Source organism: Nelumbo lutea, chromosome 6 (genome assembly GCF_056320005.1).
Source record: "Nelumbo lutea isolate HS-2025 chromosome 6, American lotus-T2T, whole genome shotgun sequence".
Taxonomy (NCBI): Eukaryota; Viridiplantae; Streptophyta; class Magnoliopsida; order Proteales; family Nelumbonaceae; genus Nelumbo; species Nelumbo lutea.
The window spans coordinates 11969150-11990658 of NC_142689.1; the positions used below are offsets into that span (position 1 = coordinate 11969150).

At 37.0% G+C, this 21509-nt stretch overlaps 2 protein-coding genes across 2 annotated transcripts; one reads left to right on the forward strand and one right to left on the reverse strand.

Moving 5' to 3' along the window:
* The first annotated feature begins 212 nt into the window (after positions 1 to 212).
* LOC148847351 (IQ domain-containing protein IQM3-like) lies at positions 213 to 4948 on the forward strand. The gene is made up of 10 exons (XM_088951955.1): positions 213 to 511; positions 654 to 1243; positions 1353 to 1467; positions 1670 to 1735; positions 1867 to 1955; positions 2554 to 2641; positions 2776 to 2922; positions 3031 to 3123; positions 4028 to 4129; positions 4221 to 4948. Exons 2-10 carry the CDS (start codon positions 816 to 818, stop codon positions 4746 to 4748), a joined length of 1656 nt encoding a protein of 551 aa, XP_088808081.1. The 5' UTR covers positions 213 to 511; positions 654 to 815; the 3' UTR covers positions 4749 to 4948.
* Positions 4949 to 13473: 8525 nt separating this feature from the next.
* LOC148847352 (copper transport protein ATX1-like) lies at positions 13474 to 17621 on the reverse strand. Its single transcript, XM_088949925.1, has 3 exons — positions 17532 to 17621; positions 15293 to 15368; positions 13474 to 14000 (listed from the first exon to the last, which is right to left on the reverse strand). Exons 1-3 carry the CDS (start codon positions 17538 to 17540, stop codon positions 13699 to 13701), a joined length of 387 nt encoding a protein of 128 aa, XP_088806051.1. The 5' UTR covers positions 17541 to 17621; the 3' UTR covers positions 13474 to 13698.
* Positions 17622 to 21509: the final 3888 nt, after the last annotated feature.

Sequence of the window (21509 nt, forward strand, 5' to 3'; positions counted from 1 at the left end):
TGATGTCAGTGCTGACAAATCAATTAATTAAGATGTATTAATTTAACGGTTAGTTGAAGGTAAACGTGGACTCGGAGAAAACGACAGCCAGGGGTGAGTAAGGAGTAGGACTGTAGGAGTACTAGGCAATCGCCCCTGGCCCCGTGGCCCGTGCGTCGACGTCGAGGACGATGGCATTATTATAATTAGGGCGATGTCTCAAGGACATTTTTGTAGCACAAAACAGTTATTGGGGCGATGGTCTCCTTCATGGAAGGAGGGGAGACGACCGGCCGGTTTAAACAAGGCCACATAATCCTTATCATCACGTGAAATTAAAGGTTCTTTTAAGGCACGGGAGTGCTACCGCCGGCCGGAAGGAGGTTTTCCCTCCTTCGACGAAAGATCCAATAGACCGGATGCTCATTTTCGTTCGTAGCCGTAGAACTGTAGAAGCAGTGACGACAATCCGTAAGCTGTCAATGCAGAAGAGACAGGAGCGAGATCGGAGTCGCTGAAGCTGACCAAAATGGTGAGTAGATAGATCGTAGATGAGTTGACTCGGAGTGGGGACCACCTGAGAATCACTCGACTCTGCACTCATGCAATGCACTGCAGTAGATAGATCGTAGAAGAAATTTTAATATTCAACTTTTTTTTTTATCTATAAATAGTGGATGCAGAGAGAGAGAGACAGAAACAGAGCGACGCAGAGACATTCAGTTTACCAACCAGATACCCCTCATATCCCTTGCTTTTCGAGGGTATTTCTCTGGTCTTCTCCGGATTAATCTGGGTTTCGCAGTGAGAAGAAGAGTACTTGGGTGAGATCTTCGATGGAGGTCGAATCCCCTGCTTTTGCGAGCTTCGATTTGCAGCCAAAATCCTCGTTTTCTTTCTCGTTGAATATTGTGACCGAGTCGTCGGAGCTCCGCTCTCAAGAATGCGGCTTCTCTGAAATGACTGTTTCTTTGAATGGTGGCACTGAATCAGTGAATGTTCATGCTGAAGAGTACCGGAGTTTTAAACCGTCGGTTGCGCTTGATAATTTTCAGAAATTGACGGTGACCCACCGCGACGCTCGGGAATGTGCGAGCCAAGAAAACTTCGTTCTCAGTTCTGGAGCTAAGCAGGTAGACGTCAACGGTCATGGAGATTGTAGGGGTTCTAAATCGACGGCCGCCGTCAAGCTGCAGAAGGTCTACAGAAGTTACCGTACACGGCGCAGGTTAGCAGATTCTGCCGTGGTAGCCGAAGAGCTTTGGTAGGTAACCAGATTCCTTATATATTTTAATAATCCAACAATGTCTTTCTCTCTCTCTCTCTCTCTCTCTCTCTCTCTCTCACGATCTTTTTTTTTTTTTCAACAAAAGGTGGCAGGCGATCGAATATGCTCGATTGAATCACAGTACGATTTCGTTCTTCAACTACTTGAAACCAGAAACAGCCGCTTCGCGATGGAACCGTATCAGCTTGAATGCTTCAAAGGTTTGTTTAGTGGCTCTGTCTCTCTGTCTCTCTCTCTCTCTCTTTATTTTCCTTCAACCCAAGAAAAAAATGGACATCACTGTCGTTTTTGTAGATTTTTTTATGTTTTCTTGTCTTTTACTTGTTTTTTTTTCCTTTCAAAAGATAAATAAACAAAATGTTTCGTTTAACTTATTATGTCAAGTAATTCGACCTTCGGCAGGTGGGAAAGGGGTTATCCAAAGACGCCAAAGCTCAGAAATTAGCTTTTCAGCACTGGATCGAAGCTGTAAACTTCTGCACATTCATGACTGCACTTTTTTTTATTTTTTTTCCCCATATTTTTGGCGTATTTTGGTAATCGGGCTCCTTCTATAAATTCTATTTGTTTTTTCTTATTTTAAAATTGTCTTATTGTAGATCGATCCACGACATCGATACGGGCATAGCTTACACATCTATTACGAAGAGTGGTGTAAAGCAGATGCTGGCCAGCCATTTTTCTACTGGTGAGTTACAGAGCTTTTCCTTTTTTGGTTAACCTTTTTTTTAGCACATGAGAGGGAAGAGGAACTTTTAATATAATAATCTCTTGTCTATTTATTTAATTAGTATGGTTGCTTGTGAACGAGCTCGGATTTGTTTGTTTTAAGCCTTTTCCTCCAAGGCCCATGTTCCTCCGTAACAAGTGCAGTAGCAGGGTTGCACAAGGGCTGAAACGGTGATGCCTAGACACTAAGAAAGCAGGTGTGACACTAGGATCACAGTAAAGTCTGGCTGGGTGTAAAGTGCAGACCTAGTAATTTATTACATACTTTTGTAGTTGTTTGGTTGTCATGGAAAACAGGTTTGCTGCTTAGCAGAGTAGGAACCAGGTTGGGATCATAGAATGCAGAAGCGTTTGGGATCTTGAATTCGATTCCATGTTGTAGGGGCTTTACGTAAATTCTTTCAAAAATAAGGAGTTTATTTTTGTAAAGATCTCTTTCTGTTCAATATATTCTTGCGGTATATATCCTCCTGTTTAATATATTCTTTCTGTTTAAGTACCCACAAACTAAAGCATTCCCATGTTTAACAAGAACCTGTTAAATGCATTTTGGGCAGGTTGGACATTGGAGATGGCAAAGAGGTTGATCTCAAGGAATGCCCAAGATCAAAACTTCGACAGCAATGCATTAAATATCTTGGACCTGTATGTTATTAATTCCTCTAAGAACTAAAGTAGATTTATTTGAAGCTTGATTCTATCACTGTACATTTAGTTCCAAGGTCTGTCATCCCAGAATATGTGTAGTCTTATTTGTGGTCACTTCTTATTGAAATCAGCAAGAGAGGGAACACTATGAGTACATAATCATCGATGGGAAGATTGTGCACAAACAAACAGGAACATTTCTTGATACAAATAGTGGATCACAAAACGTGAAATGGATATTTGTGATGAGCACCTCCAAGAAACTCTATTGCGGGGAGGTGAGTAAAAATCTTGATCAATCAATTGTTGTTTCTTCTGTTTTTAGTTTTCTTTTGTAATGCTGCTTCTGTTTCCCAGAGAATTAATGTTTTGTTTGCACCATCCAGAAAAAGAAAGGCTCTTTCCATCACTCAAGCTTCCTTGCGGGAGGGGCTACTTTAGCGGCTGGAAGACTTGCAGCTGAGAACGGAGTGCTTAAGGTACAAAAGATACGGAGTTCACAATTATATGATGTCTGCTTAATTTCTATGGAAGTTGGATAGGACCTTATGGGTCATAATCAGGATGAAGCTGTGGTCATCTTTGGTATAACTTGAGCTCACAGATGCTACATTGCTACTTGCATTTTGAGGGTTTTAAGTCTGCATGGAAAACTGAGCTACTCACCCTTGGGGACTTCTAGGTGTACAACCATTATGCCTGGCGTGTTTTGTGAATAGGAGATTTCCATAGATGGTTTCAATATGCCAAATAATGTCCATCTGCTAGACTAAGGTTGTTCATTCTCATTCTGAAAACTCATGAGCCAGTTTCTACCTTGCAATGGCTTCTGCTTGTTGTACAAGTTCAACATCCATCACATTTCCATTAACGGACTCTATCAACATACTACAACCTCTCTTCTTAAAGCATTTTCCATTATTTTGTGAGTTAATAAACTAAAGATTGAACAATTGAACATGCACTGAAAAAAGCATATAAGACATGCATGGGCACATAAGCAAAGCATGCAAATTGAAACATTGTGTTCAGCATTCACAATTTTCCAGTCATTAACCATTCCTGGGTTGAATCAAGAGCTCTTTCAATTGCAGAACCTTCCATTTTGAAAGAATGAAAAAAGCATATAAGACATGCATGGGCACATAAGCAAAGCATGCAAATTGAAACAAAAATACATTGTGTTCAGCATTCACAATTTTCCAGTCATTAACCATTCCTGGGTTGAATCAAGAACTCTTTCAATTGCAGATCCTTCCATCTTGAAAGAATGAAAGGAGTGTCTTAATGACTCAAATCTCCTTGTGAAATAAGATATCAAGAAGTTGGTACAGACATTTGTTATCTTGCATCTGATTTTTCAGATTGGATTCTTCCTTGCAGTCTATCTCAGCATACAGTGGACATTACCGCCCAACCGAAGAGAACCTTGGCACCTTCCAAGCCTTCCTTGGGGATAATGGAGTAAACCTCGACAACGTTGAGGTATGTAATGCATACTTTGTAGATCATCACCAACATTAGCTGATTATGTGTGTCCATTAAATAATTTTTATGAGCTGCTATGTTTTGCCAGGTAAAATCCTCTACAGAAGACTATGACAACTATGAAGAGAAATCAACAAAAGATGCCAGCAGAACTGGAGTTCCAACATTTCAAGAACCTCTCCAGCTTGAAACTTCCAGTGAAGTGGAGAAAGACCAATTTGTCAAACCAACCGAAGTTGCAAAAGCTGAACCAGTTGAAGATGATCAAGCTGCAAAAACGGGTACTTGCAAAAGGACCTTATCCGGTGGTCTTCAGAGTCCAAGAGCACAGGTACCTAAGCAAGCAATACTGCAGAGGATCAATTCCAAAAAGGCAGCAAGTTCATATCAGTTGGGGCATCAACTCTCACTAAAATGGTCAACAGGCGCCGGTCCACGGATTGGGTGCGTTGCAGACTACCCTCTGGAACTGAGGGTACAAGCCCTAGAAATTGTGAACCTCTCCCCAAGGCGTCCTCCCACACCGTCATCTCTCCGACAGTTTGGCTGTCCAGCTCCACCTACACCTCGTCCCATCTACGGTCTCTCTAGTGGTGATAGGACATATACTATCTAGATAATCTCTGTCTCTGTTGAGAGTCCGTTCTTTGCATCTCCTGGATGCTTTACTGCATGTAAATTCCTCCTCTCTCTACGTTTCCATCCTGGCAGAATGCTGCCTTACGTTCAATATCCAATTTCTTTATTCGTGTTCTGTTATTAATTTTCCTGCATCAAATTGCAAAAATTGAGCAGTAAAATCCAGTTCAGATACTCGAACTCACCAGCTTGAATTTCTACTGCTTGCCTACATCTGTTGGGACATCACTTCAGAAGAGCAAATCAGGTTTGTTATGCGCGTTAGAAGAACTCACCCCTAAAAGCTAGCTGTTAGAGGGAGGGAATTCAAGCACATATATACCCCACAATAGCACCCCATATTAGGATCATAAAACCTAACGCTAAGCATATTCAGCTGCACAATAAATCCTTTTGGGTCTTGCAGTCTGCCAAAAGACAGCACCAGATAATCAAATAATATCTGGCCACATTGGCATTCTCATTATATGAAGTAATAAGCCCAAATTATCTGATCCCAGTTTCTAGATCTTGAATCAAAGCAAGGATATTTGGAAAAATTAAATGCCTTTCTAAAATAAAATATTTTCTATCACTCAATAATCCCAAAACCGAATGGCAGGGAAACTGTGATATAATTTATAATCAAAGAATCCCGATGAGAAATTGAAAATGTAGTGATGTTATATATTATGGTAAATCTGGAAGACAAAGGAATAAAAAATATATGTGGCTACTTTGCAATGATTTTGAACCGCCATTGACCCGGTTGTTTGGATCATTCATTCTGATACTGTTCAGGCAATCGGTTCTGTTTTACTCCAAAACTGGTTTTTGGCCAAAAATCATTGAATTGGTCAATGACCCGTTTGTAAGATTCAAAGTATCGATACGTATTAGCCCGTATCGACTGATATGTATTCTTCTGGGACCTCTCCGATACACCCCTATAGTGGGTGTATCAGGGGTCTGACCGGTTCAGGGGGTGGAGGAGCCCTAAACTGCCCCCCTGAACCGGTTGCGAAAAAAAAGGCACAAAATGCAGTACTGATTCACCCAATATGCCAATTTGAACCTTGCCCGTTTGACCTGGATGGTCAAACCATTGACCTGTTTAATAGTTTGACTTTTTATTTAATTATTTTTTAATTTTTTGCCAGAATAGGTTATTCATTCGAATTGGACAGTTGAACCATCAACCCAAAAACTGGTGCACAGAATGGTTCTGATCCTGGATTGGCTTTTAAAACCTTGCTACTTTCTGTGACTTCCCCAGTAGCAAGGATGTAGGCTCCTGAACAATCAGCATGGCAAAAGTATGGAGTTTTCACATCAGTACCCCACAGAGGATGCCCACATTCACCTCAGCATGCATTGATAACATCTCCCCAATTATCATTGAAAGATGTTTTCAATCACGATTGGAATGTGTTGTGATGCATTGATAACATCTCCGCAGTTGTCATTGGAAGATGTTTCCAATACAGGGTTGGAATGTATTGTGGGGCATCAGTGGGGCGCGTGAATTCAAAAGTATGGGCTGCCCTGAAAGCCAATAAACTAGTTCTAAAGTTTAATTGACGGTGGAATAACCAAAACTCAAATTTATTCTAATTGTTTCCATAGTATCAGCTGGCTATCAGCGATACTCTCATTGTATCGGGTCGGTGTTGGCTTTCTAATACAGCATTAAATTTTCCTAATTACTATTAAGGTAACTATTTAAATTTAAATTAGTATTAACTACTATATTTAAGGCAATTTTTCAGATTAAAATACGTTTATTTAGCTTTTTAATACACCATTAAATTTTCCTAATTACTATTACCTATAATTTTTTGGATAAATTGTTGAAACCTCCCATCAAATTTTGGATTGTTGTTAAAATCTCCCTTGAAGTTTGGTAATTGCAATTGCCTCCCTTGAAGTTTTGGATTATTTTTAAAACCTCACTTAAAGTTTAGTAATTGCAATCACCTCCCTTGAACTTTCTAACACAATTGCAAGTAGACCTCCTCTGTTAGAGTGCTCTTAAAAGAGATATAAAAATGTCCAAAATACCCATGCAATTACTATTGAGGCTGATTTCTATAGAAAAAACAACACAAACTTTATGAAACAAAAAGGGAGAGAGAGAGTTTAAAGTTGCAGTTTTACTTTGAGCCATTGATATGAAGGGAAAACTTGAAGGATGATTCAATTTTAGAAAAGAGATTGGAAGGATTTTGGGGTAAAAATTCATATGTAGAGATCTTAAAAAATAAACATTTTGGTAAAAATAACTACATGGGTATTTTGAATAATTTTATGCATCTTTTTAGAAGATTCTAATAAAAAGAATCTATTTGCAACTATATTGAAAAGTTCAATAGAAATGATTTCAATTACCAAACTTTAAGAAAGGTTTCAACAACAACAAGAAACTTCCCTTCTACAATTTATCCTATTTTTAGAACAAAAAAATATTAGACGATATTTAACATGGCATGGGTGGAATGACCCAAACTCAAATTTATTAAACCCATATTCACAGTATCATAAATTTCCTTTTTCTTTCCTCTGTTTCATGGGGCTACACAACAGGGTTGTAGCATCTCCTCTACACGCATAATAACTCTCTGCTACAACTAGAACTTATCGACCAAGCCACCATTAGTTGGTCATTAAATTTCCCTAATTACTATAACCTATAGCTTTTTTGGGTAGAAAAACTACAAATAAGGTCTAAACCTTGGCCTTGAGGTTAAAAGAAAACAAATTCACTATTATGGCTGAATGGTATGCTTCAATTACTTGTCATAGTTACATGGATTTTAAATGTTCACTGGGCATGACTCCTCTACTCAGGGGCCACTAATGTGAATTATTTTTAATTTTTAAATTTTTAAATCATTTATATTAAAAATTTAGGTTAGGTTTTTTATTTGTTGTTTTGATAGATTTTTATTTGATTTAAGAGACTTACCATATTTTATTTAGTATGTGACCCCGTTATGGGGCAGCCACACATATGTATTATTTTGGTTTTTACTCTTTTTTTTTTGTTTTTTATAGTAATATTATTTTATTTGAGTTTTTTTAGAAGATTTTATTTGAGTTTCACTATTTGTCTAAAGATTATATTTATACTTGAAATTCAAATAAAACTAACTATTGTAGACTATAGACTGAAGTGATTGCAGGCAGTCACTTCTGCATTTCCTACATTTTTTTAGGAATGGATGAGAATTGGAGCTTCCCACTTCTCATGTATTTCTAAAGAACTATTATTGAATGTATGACACCCATCTTAGAGTGCCACATGTCAGAGTTCAAAATTTTTAATGTGGTTAAAAGCAATTTATGTATATGAGGAGTGAGTTTTCTCTTTGAAAATGTGAACAACCAACTTCTGAGATGCTTTTTCCAGAAAGTTGCGTTTGCCACATGTCTGAATGGTGGGGGGCTATGGCATGAAGACCTTCCTTTAATTCCTTTAATATATATATATATATATATATTAGATTTATTATTGGATATTCTTCAATAAATGTTACAAGCAAGATTCAAAATATCGATACGTATCAGGTCGTATTAGCCAATACATACCATATTGGGGGCTTTCCGAAACACCCCTACAGGGGGTGTTTTGGGGTCTCAACTGGTTCAGAGGGTGGATGGACCTTAAATCAGCCCCTTAGAAGCATATTCGTAAAAACTAAAAAAATACAAAAAAATCTATCGATATTACCCGATACACCACTATCGACATATTAGGCATTTTGATACTTTGAACCTTGGTTACAAGATGATTATATTTATTAGCACAAATTATACTCAATGTTCTTAAAATTATTCTCTTGTACATGCATATTTTAGTTATTTCACCATTTTTCAATGTTTATCAATTGTGTCATGGTATATCACGTTTCCCATAAACCATTAAAATATGTGTTGTTACATGTATATGACTTATTTTATCTAGAACACATATTAAGTATTATTGTATTTTTTATTCATTTGAGTTTCCTCACTTATTCATCTATCATATTTTTTTCTCCATATCTATACGTTATTCAAAGCATAACTAGATATATCTCTTAAAATTGATTTTTTGATGTTCATTGCATTTAATTCAAGATATTTGGAACTTTGGCTCTTCCGTCTTTTATAATGAATTAAAGAAAAGAGAAATTGCCTAAAACCCACAATCACTTTTTACAAATTCACTTACTTAAACTCACCATAACTTTTCAAAACTCACCGTGTCAGTGAAATAACGGTAAATTGACTAACGGACATCACTAATTTATTATTTTACCCTTTCTTATGTTCGACCCATTTTGCAATATCCCAAAATTACCCATCATTCTTCAACCCAAAACCCTAACAGTCTGAACGAAAGAGAAAGCATTAGCTGCTGCTTCTTCCACTATTTGCGAAAGAGAAAACCAGCACTTGCCACTGCAATTTCCTCCGTTTGAGAACGTGAAAACCCATTGCCGCTGCTTCTCACCATTGTTGTTGCTTCTCCCATTGTCTGAGAAGAGAACAGTCGGAACAGAACCAAGAGCACACCCTCGTCATTCTTAAACCCAAAACCCTAACTATCTGAACGAAAGAAAAAACCCATTGCTGCAGCTTCTCACCATTGTCGCTGCTTCTCCCATCGTTTGAGAAGAAGAACAGTCAGAACAGGATCAAGAGCACACCCCGTCATTCTTTAACCCAAAGCCCTAACTCTCTAAACGAAAGAGAAAACCAGTTTGACAAAAAAGACGATGATCACCATCTGCGAACCAAAACAACCTATGAAGAACCAAGCGTGAAGAACAAAAGAAAACAATTTCACCATCCTATCAAGAACACATTCAACACAAGTGTACTTATATAGAAGGTTACAGTGTTCAAGGTAAATGAACATCTTTTTTTTTTTTTTGTTGGAAGAAGAGCTTTTAAACTTATCAATGGCAGAAAAGGACGACATAGGCTTGCTTGCTGGAATCCATGATTTTTTTACTACTTTTTTGCATCAATTGTCTGCTTCTTGTGAGACCAAATGCAATCTATTCATGGTCCCCCACCATGAACAAAGTTGTGCCACGGTATTCATCTTTTCTAGAGCAAGTACTTTGTTACAGAACAGTCAAAAAATACATTTTCCTCCCTTTACACCTGTGAAATTGATGGTTATAAGTGGTTTTAACAAACCCTAGTTAATGAAATTCATAACATATGTGATGTGGGTGGTGTTGGCGTCTGACAAAATGCAGAACTTATGGATTCACTGATGCAGTTCAGACTTCATATTTCCAAACTAGGCTTACACTTATAGATTTTAGTCTACGTAGTATGAACAAAATTTGTTGATTTGCAAAGTAGAATACCACATTTATCTGAATGAAAAAATGTTCAAGTCCGGGTCCTACCACAATACCTCTCCTAATTGTAATCTTAACACTTGGATATTAGAACTTTAATCCAACTTACTAACTGGAGAGGAGAAAGGGAAAAGAAAAGCCACCCCCAAGTGTTTACTTGTTAAATTACCAAGAGTAAAAGAGAAGAGGTTTGCAGAATTCAATTGCCACTTTAACAATGATTCTAAACAATTGTCTTTCTAAAATGAGAATATAAGGCTCAGTTTGGAAGGAGTACAAATATAATATTTTAGAGTGCAAAACCTTGTATTTTGTATGTATTTGCACTCTACGTATTTGTATTTGTACTCTTTTCAAACTGAGCCTAAATATAATTCACTAAACCTGTTACAGATTGTTTTGATTGTCTACCTCATGTCACAATACATAATCAATTTGTAAACTTTTTGCTTCTACGTACTCCATATTTAGTTCCTTGCTCGCATATTTAGTTTTTCTATATATGATGCATACCTCTGGGTACTCCATGTTGGATATTTTCGCAAGTCTGTCTGACTGTTATGAAAAGCAATTTCGGCAAGTCATTCTAACTATTGTCTTGTATCTTTATTTCTTACCATCTGAGCAGGGCCAAATTCATATCAGCAGAGGAAACCACTGGTGTCACGTTTGATGATTTTGTTGGACAGGAATACATAAAAAGGGACTTACAGGAGATTGTGCGAATACTAAAGAATGATGAAGAGTTTCAAAACAAAGGCATCCATTGTTGGAGAAGCAGGACTTCCTTTTTTGTTTTTTGTTGCAGCTAATGGCACTGATTTTGTAGAGGTGAGAACAGATTTTCATGTAATGATGGGTTCTATAATGATGAAATGAGTGAGGGAGGGAGAAGAACATAGAGAAGTAATGTCCTGTATGAAGAAGCAAGGAAGTGTAGTGGTGCCTCTTCTTGATGCCTCTAATTAAGCAAAAATCAGATTTCTTTGAGTGCCCTAATTAAGCAAAAATGAAGAAAAAAATGAAGGTGAAACACCTGGTTAGAGGTTTCTTGGATGTTGAGAGCAAGAACACTCTGGGACATTGAGAGCAAGAAAGACTCTCGGTGAGTGGGAATCTAGCTTATATATGAAATAGGATTGGGGGCATTTCGATAAAAAAAATATATTTAACAAGCTGATTCACCATTCAGGGGCAGTTTGGTCAATGAACTTTAATGATAATGGTGTTCTAACGGATGGTGAGTTTTAAAAAGTAAAATCTCACTGACATGGTGAGTTATGGACATTTTAAAAAGTTATGATGAATTTAAGAGAATTCATAAAAAGTGAGGGTGGGTTTTAAACAAAGAAAATTTGAATGACAATGGAAAGGGTGGTCCTAACCCCTATGCTCCAGTTTTGGCCACAAGGTCCAATAACAAACCCACGACCAAACACATGGATGAATGTAGACCACAGGGTTGAGGTTGAGTTGGGCAGGAACTGTACCGATCAACCCACAATCGCCCATGGAGTATGGGTGCGACTTAGACACGTTGCAGCAGCAATAGCCTACTAAACCAGAGGAAACCCTCCCTCAGGCCTTAATCCTAATCCCACCTAAGCACCTAATCTTTTTGAAAAAAGTTTTACATGAACAACACGAAACAAAACTGTCAAAAAGGGGAGCATGGATTTAGGGCTTTTTGGGTACTTCGGCTTAGGCCTAGCATCTTGTTTTCAATTTCAGGCCTTCAATTATCTAGTTATGACTTATGACCATGAGGAAGAATGTGAGCTTCCACTGGAGACATTATTTGGGTTCACTACATTGAGCAGAATGGAATTCAATTCCATTGCACTTCCAAATTCAGCCTACTTTTTACCATAGTGAGAGTCTCCTACGTGCTAATGAGGGATACTTAATTGTCTTCTTCATGACAAATACCCTATTGAAGGATTCCTGTTATCGAATAATTTCATTGTAAAAGGAATGCACAATTACATATGCCGTAAGGCATTGGACTCAAATGCATGTCTGCTCATTTCCTAAAGTCAGAAGCTATCCTTAGGACCTTGGCCTACTTACCAACCAATAAACGATTATCCTTTGCTTGTTATTCCTGTTCCCTCATTTCATTCCCTGTACTAGTTCTTCGCTTAGGTGCTATAGTCAATGGAAGGATGATCCCATCTACTGCAAATCTGCAATTATACAATCGGTTGCATTTGATTCAAAGTAGAGGTGCATCTCGATCTCCTGCACTGTAGAGCAAGCAAGATTGGTTCTATGTGATGGTAAATACACTTTGTCAAACGTGAAACAAAACTATTTGAACCAATTAATATATTCACTGTAGCGGAACTCATTTAATAATAGTCCAATTTTTAGGTATTTCATGTCATTTGCATAGTTGCCAACTTGCCATCCTTTTTGGTAGATTTGCTGCCTTTTGTGGTCCCGATTGGGTCCACCCTGCCTTGAACCCTAGCCAAGGGCCCGCTCTCATCATGTGTGTATTAATTTAGTTATATTATGTATAGTAGATTTATAATGTTGAATCAATGAATCCCTCCCTCCCTAACTTCGACTTTCCTTTTTTGTGTCATCACCAATTCATCATTTAAGACTTGTTTCAACTATATGGATTGGTTACATTAATTTTGTTTCACCATTCCATTAGTGCCATATCTATTGTTAAATTATGGATTGGACACTTAAAATTATTTTTTATTACTTTCATTCAAGTCATTTTCACTCTGCCTACCCCTGACTTTCCTAGTTCCTTCAAATTGAAATAGATCACTTTTTTTTTTTTCTAAAAATGATTTTCTATGAATGTGACCAAACTATCTATCCAAGTCTATTTTCCTTATTTTATTCTTAGATTCTTTTGTATGACTTTATTTCTAAATTCATTCTACTTGACTAACTAGCTTTACCACTTATTCATACAAACATTCGCTACACTAACCTCTTTCTAATGTGTAACATCTCCAAATAACGTCTAAACTTATCATTTGCTAGGCTTTGTAATTAAAGGGGTGTTCGACAACGTGGTTGGTTTTGATTTGATTTTAACAAATTACTCGGGTTTCAGGTTTAACCGTTTTAAGTTTTAGGCGTTAATACTATTAGTTGTGATTGGATCTGATTCAATAGTTCGATAAATAGTAGGATTGGTTCTGGACCTGTTACTCTCGAACCCTAGAGGCTACAGGGTCTAGGTGGGGATGCCATGACCATAGCCAACCCCACTTAACCGTATCTAGGTCCATATATTTTCAGAATTTGGACAATGCAAATATCATCATAGTCAAAGAACAAGTTAAACGGGATTTGATATACAAATACACGTTCCATGGGGTCCAGGAAATCAAATAGGACAACTGAAATTTCCCTTAATACTTTGATAGCATACATAAGGATAGAGCGAGATTACAGTCCTCCATTTCTTTTCGCTAGAGAGATATCTCAAACACACTAGAAGAAAACGCCACATACTTTCCACCCTAACATTACGACCACACTATTACATGAAAGCCAAACCAAATCAACCCATTAATAGACCATTAACTCTTAACAAATGGGCTGAAGTTGAACACATCAAGGAGCAGCAACAACTTCTGTAGGTTTTGCCTCAGCTTCTGCCGGGGCTTCTTTTGGAACTTCTGCTGGGGCTTCTTCTTTTGGAACTTCTGCTGGGGCTTCTTCTTTTGGAACTTCTGCTGGTATTTCTTTTGTTACTTCCGCTGGGGCTTCTTTTGGAACTTCTGCTGGGGCTTCTGCTTCCCAGAAGGAAGTCTTCTTTCCCGTCTTAGAGACAGTTTGGAAGACTGCATCAGCCTGCACATTGCCCTTCACCGTCACTTTCTGCTCCTTCAAATCAATGTCGAATGACTCCACACCTGACACCATGGTACCAGCAAGACAACAGTCATACAAATCAGTGTTTATGGGGCATTTAGTCTCTCAAGCAAGGTTTAACTTCAAAAGCATAGATATCACAAAGAGTGAGTTTTAGAAGGAAACGTGTATGGGAAACAGTGGGATGTGATGAAGTAATTAATATAAGCATGGATATGGGAGGAAGACCACATATATTTTAGAAGTACATGAATAACACAAGTTCTACATCTCAATTGAATATAAATAATGTATAAAGCTAACAGGCAAAGTTTATTTTGTGGAATGTGTCTTTTCCGAGTTTCTCTCCCAACTTTTTGCTTTGCTTTGACTTTTAATGAATCAATTTGAATTTCATGTTGGGTACATAACATACTATATGGGAGGATGTATTTAGAATTTAAATAGTTCAGTGACTTCAGTCTATGGTAAGACTTGAATGTATAGGACTACAATCTTCATGTTAATAACAAGATACCCTAACCAATTAATCTAATTTGCGTTTTGAAATATTTTATTTATTTCAAAATTTAAAATTTCTATTCTTGTATACTAGGTCCTCAGTTTTTTTTTAATGGTGCCTCACTTCATCCAGGCCTGCACCTTATGGCTCACGACACAAATGTATGGGCTCTGTTTACAAGTTCCAAGCTAGTTAATAACAAGCCCCCAAACTTCACTTGTGCTTCTTATTTTTAGAATACTGACACAAAGGTATAGGCTCTGTTTACAAGTTCCAAGCTACCTTTTGAAAGTTAATAGTAACATCCATCTGTGAATAAGCAAGAAAAAGAATGATAACTTTGCTCAGCTTCCCTTTTCTTTAACATGTTTGCAATTGTGCACGAATGAGGCAAAAGTCTATATTCAACTCAAGAGGTTGCCTTGCCAAAGATAATAACAGTCTAACATTTACAATTTTATATCGAGCACTAGTATGATTTTACACTCACAAATTCAATTGTCAACCATTTCAGTCTCTTAATAAAACCTCATTTTGAGTATTTACTTGAATGCATGCCCAGGCTTGTAAAAGTACATTTCTATTGAGACCTTGATGATCATCTGTTTCCTTTTTCTTAACGAAGTTCCCTTTTCAAAGGCATACATCTTATTTCTCTAATTAGATCCTAAAAATATTAGAAAGGTATCTCAGAACTGTATCACCATTTCTCAAATACTTTTGGTCAACTACATCATGAAAAAATCCATAAAAAAAAAATCTGGTTCCGAATTGCAATCTTCTAAGAAAGAAAATAGTGATAAAGAGTTTTAGGTGAAAATTAACACCAACCTTCCATTTTGTCAAGAACCCTCTTCACAGCTCCAGCACAGCCTTGACAAGACATACCAACCTTGAGGACAACTGTCTGCATTTGAAATTAAAAGAAAATTATGAAGAAGAGAAAATTTTTATATTGGTAATAAAACTTCCATTAGAGTTAGAAACCTAGCAAGAATCATGCATCCAAGGTATCAAGAAATGAGAATGAAGTTGAAATATTAACATTTAATTAGGTGGTCATAACTAAAATATGTTAAACAGAAGAAAGAAAGAACATAAAAGGCTATGTAGAACCTCAGTCTTATAAAGTATTAATTGCTAACATCTTTACTGCAGAATGCTGTTTTCAGTGGACTCCTCTCTATTCCAAGCATGTTTATGTTTACCATGCTTATGGACACAATGTGTTTGAGGGAAAAAAAAAATTTGCTCCATCGCTCTTCCCAATAGTGAAATTTGTATGTCAAACAGGTACTGAATTCAAAAGTATCTCAGATTCTTGAGTAAAATGTCTAGATTCCCTCTGCTTTTACTTTTATTTACTTAACACAGACATCTCTTGGCACATCTAGCATTTTTTATTTATTCAACCCCTTCCAAAAGAAATATTCTAAGCAATAGATTGATCATATTTTCTTCTATTTAGGGTCAGCTTGTTTTTTGGATTTTGAGAGGGGGAAAGTTGGTAAATGGGATTTTGGTTCCCATTAACCAACCGATGTTCTTTTTTCAGATTTATGTGGGATCCATGGAAATTTTATTTTCCCTGGGTATTACTTACCCAGGTAAGTGATACCCATTTCCTAGTGGGTAAGTAATTTTCCCAGGGGGGGGGGGGGGGGAGTTGGGCAATAATTGGATGGGACAAAATTGCCCCTTTTAATAATGGCTTTTTATGGTTTAAACAGTCATTGTCTTATTTACCTGGGAAATAAAAGAAAATGGGTAATTACAGTTACCCAAGTAAGTAACTTACCGGAAAGCGAATGGAGACTTTAAAAAATTGGTTTCCTTATCCAAACTTTGAGAGCTAGATGCATACATTGTGGAGTATTAAACACCATAGAGTTCTGCTTGCACCCTAGTCTAATACAAAATGGAACATTTCTTAAAATACAACAGTGTTTAAGTTCCATTAGAATGCTTATATAATTGTACCAGTGCAAGTTATGTTATTAAACATATTTATGAATATTTCTCTTAATTAACCCAAACTGCACGCAGGTATCAAGTTTACACACACATACACCCTATATACTTGCCATGTATTCAGTAGTTGCTACCAACATCGCCCCATACATCACCATTGTTGGATCTTCTCCCATGAACTTCACCAGTTGGATTGTCCATCTAAGAATATAAACTCTGGATCTTGCTACCTTACAGGCGTCCTTTTTTTTTCTTGTTTACTCTGAACTTAAATATCTAGGACTCTAATATAATTGTACATTCAGACAAAGTAAAACGAAGGCGGTTGAATTTAGACTAAAATTAGGCCCCAGGAAACACGTACATCAAGATCCTACGTCTGAACCATAACTGTTTTTCAAGGAGGCTTTTGCCGATTTAAGTTCATAATAAGCATCAAAGAATATGTTGTAAAATGGGAGGATATATTTTGAAATGAGAGAGACAGAGAGAGAGAGAGAGAGAGAGAGAGAGAGAGATCCGAGGCAGCGAATTAATCAAGTTCCTATAAAGAAAATGACCTGACCAGCCAAACAATGAATTTTAATCTAGACCATTCAAATAATCAATATCAGTAAAAATGCAGATCCGACTAAGGCGACAATCACCAGCCAAACAGCATTCATTGTCTTAAGAGAAGAATATAACAAACCAGTTCAAGTTCAGACGACTCAGGCACACCTATCTAATCCAAAATCGAAAATTGCAAAACCTAGCAGCGATTAGAAATTTAGAACTAGCCGCTCAGATAAAACCATAAACAAAATCACGAAGCATATTCTGCTGAGATGCATGCAAGTAGTGAACCCTAATTCTGATTGAACCCATGCAACAACGACCAATACAGAGTACAGACATCATTTGGGAGAGACAGTAAGATATGGATCCTTGAACGTTAAAATTCTCCACGAAAAATCGATAATTTTGTATCACTAAATATCGGAAATAAGTCTCTTCACGTCTACAGACATTCGACCGGAAACCCAAATTCTTAGGGTGCATGAGAGGGGGAAGAAAGAACAAAGAAAAACAGAAATTTTTAAGTAGAAAAAAAAAAAACCTGAGCCATAGCGCCAAGGATGATGACGGCAAGACCAGCGAAAGAAAGAAAGAAGAATAGAAGAGAACGACGCGACGCAGACGAGCTCACGACGAAAGTCTCAAAGCGTCTCCGTTTTTAAAAAGCAGGTAACCGATAAGAGTGCGCCGCGTGATGCTAACATAAACCACCTTAGAGTAAAGTAACCAACCTCCACCAGACGAGACTCGAGAGCCCAGCTGCCCGCCCATGTGCCCAACCCCAAAAGTATCGTTCACGATTCACGAATGACGAGGGGCGTTACCGTAAAGAAAATTCCTTCTGCGTGTTTAGAAAACATACAAACTTCTGATCTGTACCCTTTCCATGAACGGGACCGGTGGGCCTTGGCGAACAATTTCTACGATCAATCAACCGTAGATGCACTGTGGATCCAATTTCTTCTTGATCTTGAATGAACACCCAAGAAATTCAGTAGATAAAACAGATTCTTCTCTCGTGATCTTATAATGTAGGGTCACGATTGAGGGGGACTAACAATTTGGGAACCCTTGTGAAATACAAGAACCTGGTTTCTCCCCTTTCTCCAGTGATACTGGAAAGAGAAGTACTAAAAAGGAGTACAACAATTGTGGGTTGGTGATGCTGCTATTGGGGCACTCAACCACTCTAGCAAAAAATTCAGTAGATGAAACAGATTCTTCTCTCGTGATCTTATAATGTAGGGTCACGATTGAGGGGGACTAACAATTTGGGAACCCTTGTGAAACACAAGAACCTGGTTTCCCTTTCTCCAGTGGTACTGGAAAGAGAAGTTCTAAAAAGGAGTACAACAATTTGGTGTTGCTTGCTGATTTGTCAAACCTTATATTTTTGCCCTTCCATTATCTACCAGGCTGTCCATTACATAGCGAATATTGGCTTATTAAACTGAAGGTTGGTGAGCTTGAAAAGTTGTAAGCTTGATTCAGAGCAGTTACAATTAATAACAAATTAACAATGAAGAACGGTTATGTAAGCTGTGAAGAGGTCGGGTCGGGTCGGGTTGGTATCCGGTAGAGTCGATCTGGTCGAACCGGTTATATTGGTTTTGGTTTTCAATTTTGTGTCCCCATTATAATTGTGTTGGGACCAGCTTTTGTCGTTCTGAACTGATTTGATTATGTAATTAATTTCACAATCACAGATAATTATAGATGTCTAGGCATAACCCCAATTGATAATTGGTTTAATTCTAGGTCTATTTTATTTTTCATAGAACTGATTAATAATCGAGATTCAAGATTCATCCACCTTGTCCAAAACCACGCTTGACCATGATCATGGGGTAGGCCACGCTTAGCACCAATAATAAGGATTATGGCCCAGGCCTAAGCTCAGCTTGGTATGGACTTGAAGCTTGAAATATATGTTTGTGTTAGGCTAGGCTGAGCTTTGGACCTCTGTTTCTATATAAAAGTAATATATAAATATATTGCGGCAAAATCTTGTGATATTCCATGGATTTGGAATATCCATGAATATAAAGGTAATATACAATCAAAGCACCCAATGAATTTAGATGAATACTACCTGAATGGTCATTTCTTTTTTGATAACGGGTGATTGGCTATAAACTTTTAGGTATCATAGTCCCACCCGTATATTGCAGGCCAGGCCTGATGTGAGCCTTAGGTTAGCTGAATGTGATTAAAATTTTGTAACCAATAATAAGGCCCCACGACACCCATGCATGATTGAGTGGTTTTGGGGCATATACACTGATGATGTTGGGTTTATTATTAGTTATACAACCATCACATTTAGCTAATCTCTTGATTCACCTAATGCAGGCCTAGGCCCAGTATTGTATAGACTTGAACGCAAAACTCAAGCTGAAATCAATATAAATCTATAGACCAAGTTGGTCGGGCTAGAAATCATCATTCCTACATTTTAACATTTATTTACCAACAAGAAGATGGAAGTATGATGAGGTTGATATGATGCTTTTTAGAATAAACATAGAAAATTTAAGTTAAGATGGAAACCACTTTAAGGAAGCATAATATTGTATTTTGATTCCAATCATTTGGTTGGGTGAAATTAATCAAATATCATTTCCATTCTTAGCGGAATGGCATTCTTCTATTTGAGAGAAGAACCATTTCCTTCCCTCCATGAGGAATGAGAATCCATTTCAGCTGATTCCAATTTTGATAGATTTCAATTCCAATTCCGATTGCAAACAAAACGGATGCTTGTTTCAAAGATTAGACGAATGGAAATCTTCATTTCTTTTCCCTAAACCAAATAACAGGAATGGTTCGGCTGATTGAACCAAGTTAAATTCAAAACGAAACATTTTAAGTTGCCAAAGTGACAAGTAAGAGCTGCAAAAGGATGTTAACAAGTAATGGCATCCGAGTCAAGTTTGTTTATGTGGGATTAAGATATCCTTAGTCGTAAAAGGATGTTAACACATGGTCCATATATTAATCAGATCAAATTTGTTACATTAAATTTAATTTGGACTTGATATTTATATTAAATTAAAATTATTTTTCATTTATAAAATACATTATTTTGTTTTATTTTTAATTTTATAGATATTTATTAATAATTCTTTTGGAAAAAACAAGTTTCGAAATATTCAAATAAATAATATATAGATAAATAAAAGTTATAAATTATTAAAGGGAATCTAGCTTAGATGCTAGATCGCTCGTTTAATATGCCAGAAGAATGGGAATCGATGCCAGATTGAATTTGATTATAAAATGTTTATATTATTAAAGGGGATGTAGCTCATATGGTAGAGCGCTCGCTTAGCATGCGAGAGGTACGGGGATCGATACCCCGCATCTCCATCAATAATGTTTTTATTGTTTCAACCCACACCGCCCACTAATGATCATTCCTGGCTTGGCATAAGGATAAGGGCACTGTATCCCTCTTTTGGACCTGGACGCTGGGTCATGGTCCTCTAGTTGAACATTTGGCCGCTTTTTCATTGCCTAGGTTTAGGCCTGCTAATGGGTTGGGTAGGTTTATGATTTTGTCCCCATCAATAATTGATTTAGGACTGGAATACTTTGTTTTGATTAATAATTGGGATAATCAGGTCGATCCAATGTCCCAATTATAATATATAATTTTTTATTTAAATAATAAATCATTATTTGATTTTTCATAAATATAATATAACCTTATTAAATATGATAAGTAAATAGTAAATTATTTATATGTTAATAAGTGATATACTTTTAACTGAAATGATCTTATATAATATCTATCAAATTTGCCCTTTTAAACATAAGAAATAGAACTTACCCATAACCTTTAACAAAATTTCTCATAACAAGAAGAAGCGATGTAATCGGTTTGGTCAGTCAGATAAAACTGACCCATAGACGGCCTACCTGGGTTACACACCTTGACAAAAGATCATCCACTTTCATAACAAAAGATCAATCATCCTCAACGCACTAACCAACAATTGGCCCAAAATTTGTCACCACATGCTGTCCAATTGATATATAATCAATAATGTGCCCAATCATCTCCCTCTGATCTCTCTGAGTCAGAGGGCACAAGTAGTGATATAGAATCGCAGTGGTGCATTAAAAATTTATTAAATCGGTTGTTCATTGCATTATGACAGGACAAATCTAGATAAAAGACCACAGAGGAGTATTTCCACATATACTAGATTTTATCGAATACGAAATCATTTTGGATGTCATATTAATAATTTGAACAAAAAAAAAAATACTTCGTTTTCAAAGGAAAACAGAATTTGGGAATTTAAATCCCCGATGAATTTGTCTCTATCAGGGATAGATGGAGGTTGATTTTCTTCCCAATGGAGATTGGGATTGGAAATACGAAGCTAGTTAAAAATTGGGGTTGGACATGGGGAGTATGATCCCCGCTCTAAACCCACCCATTGCCATTCCTAGTACATAACCAATAAAAATGAAGAAAATACTCACTCTCTTTCAATTTATAAGGCTCTAT

Coding starts and splice junctions, on each gene's coding strand:
- LOC148847351 (XM_088951955.1), top strand. CDS start 816: ATGGAGGTCGAATCCCCTGCTTTTGCGAGCTTCGATTTGCAGCCAAAA. Junction 1,956..2,553: donor GGCCAGCCATTTTTCTACTG/GTGAGTTACAGA, acceptor CATTTTGGGCAG/GTTGGACATTGGAGATGGCA. Junction 2,642..2,775: donor GCATTAAATATCTTGGACCT/GTATGTTATTAA, acceptor TATTGAAATCAG/CAAGAGAGGGAACACTATGA.
- LOC148847352 (XM_088949925.1), bottom strand. Junction 14,001..15,292: donor GGTTCTTGACAAAATGGAAG/GTTGGTGTTAAT, acceptor CCATGGTGTCAG/GTGTGGAGTCATTCGACATT.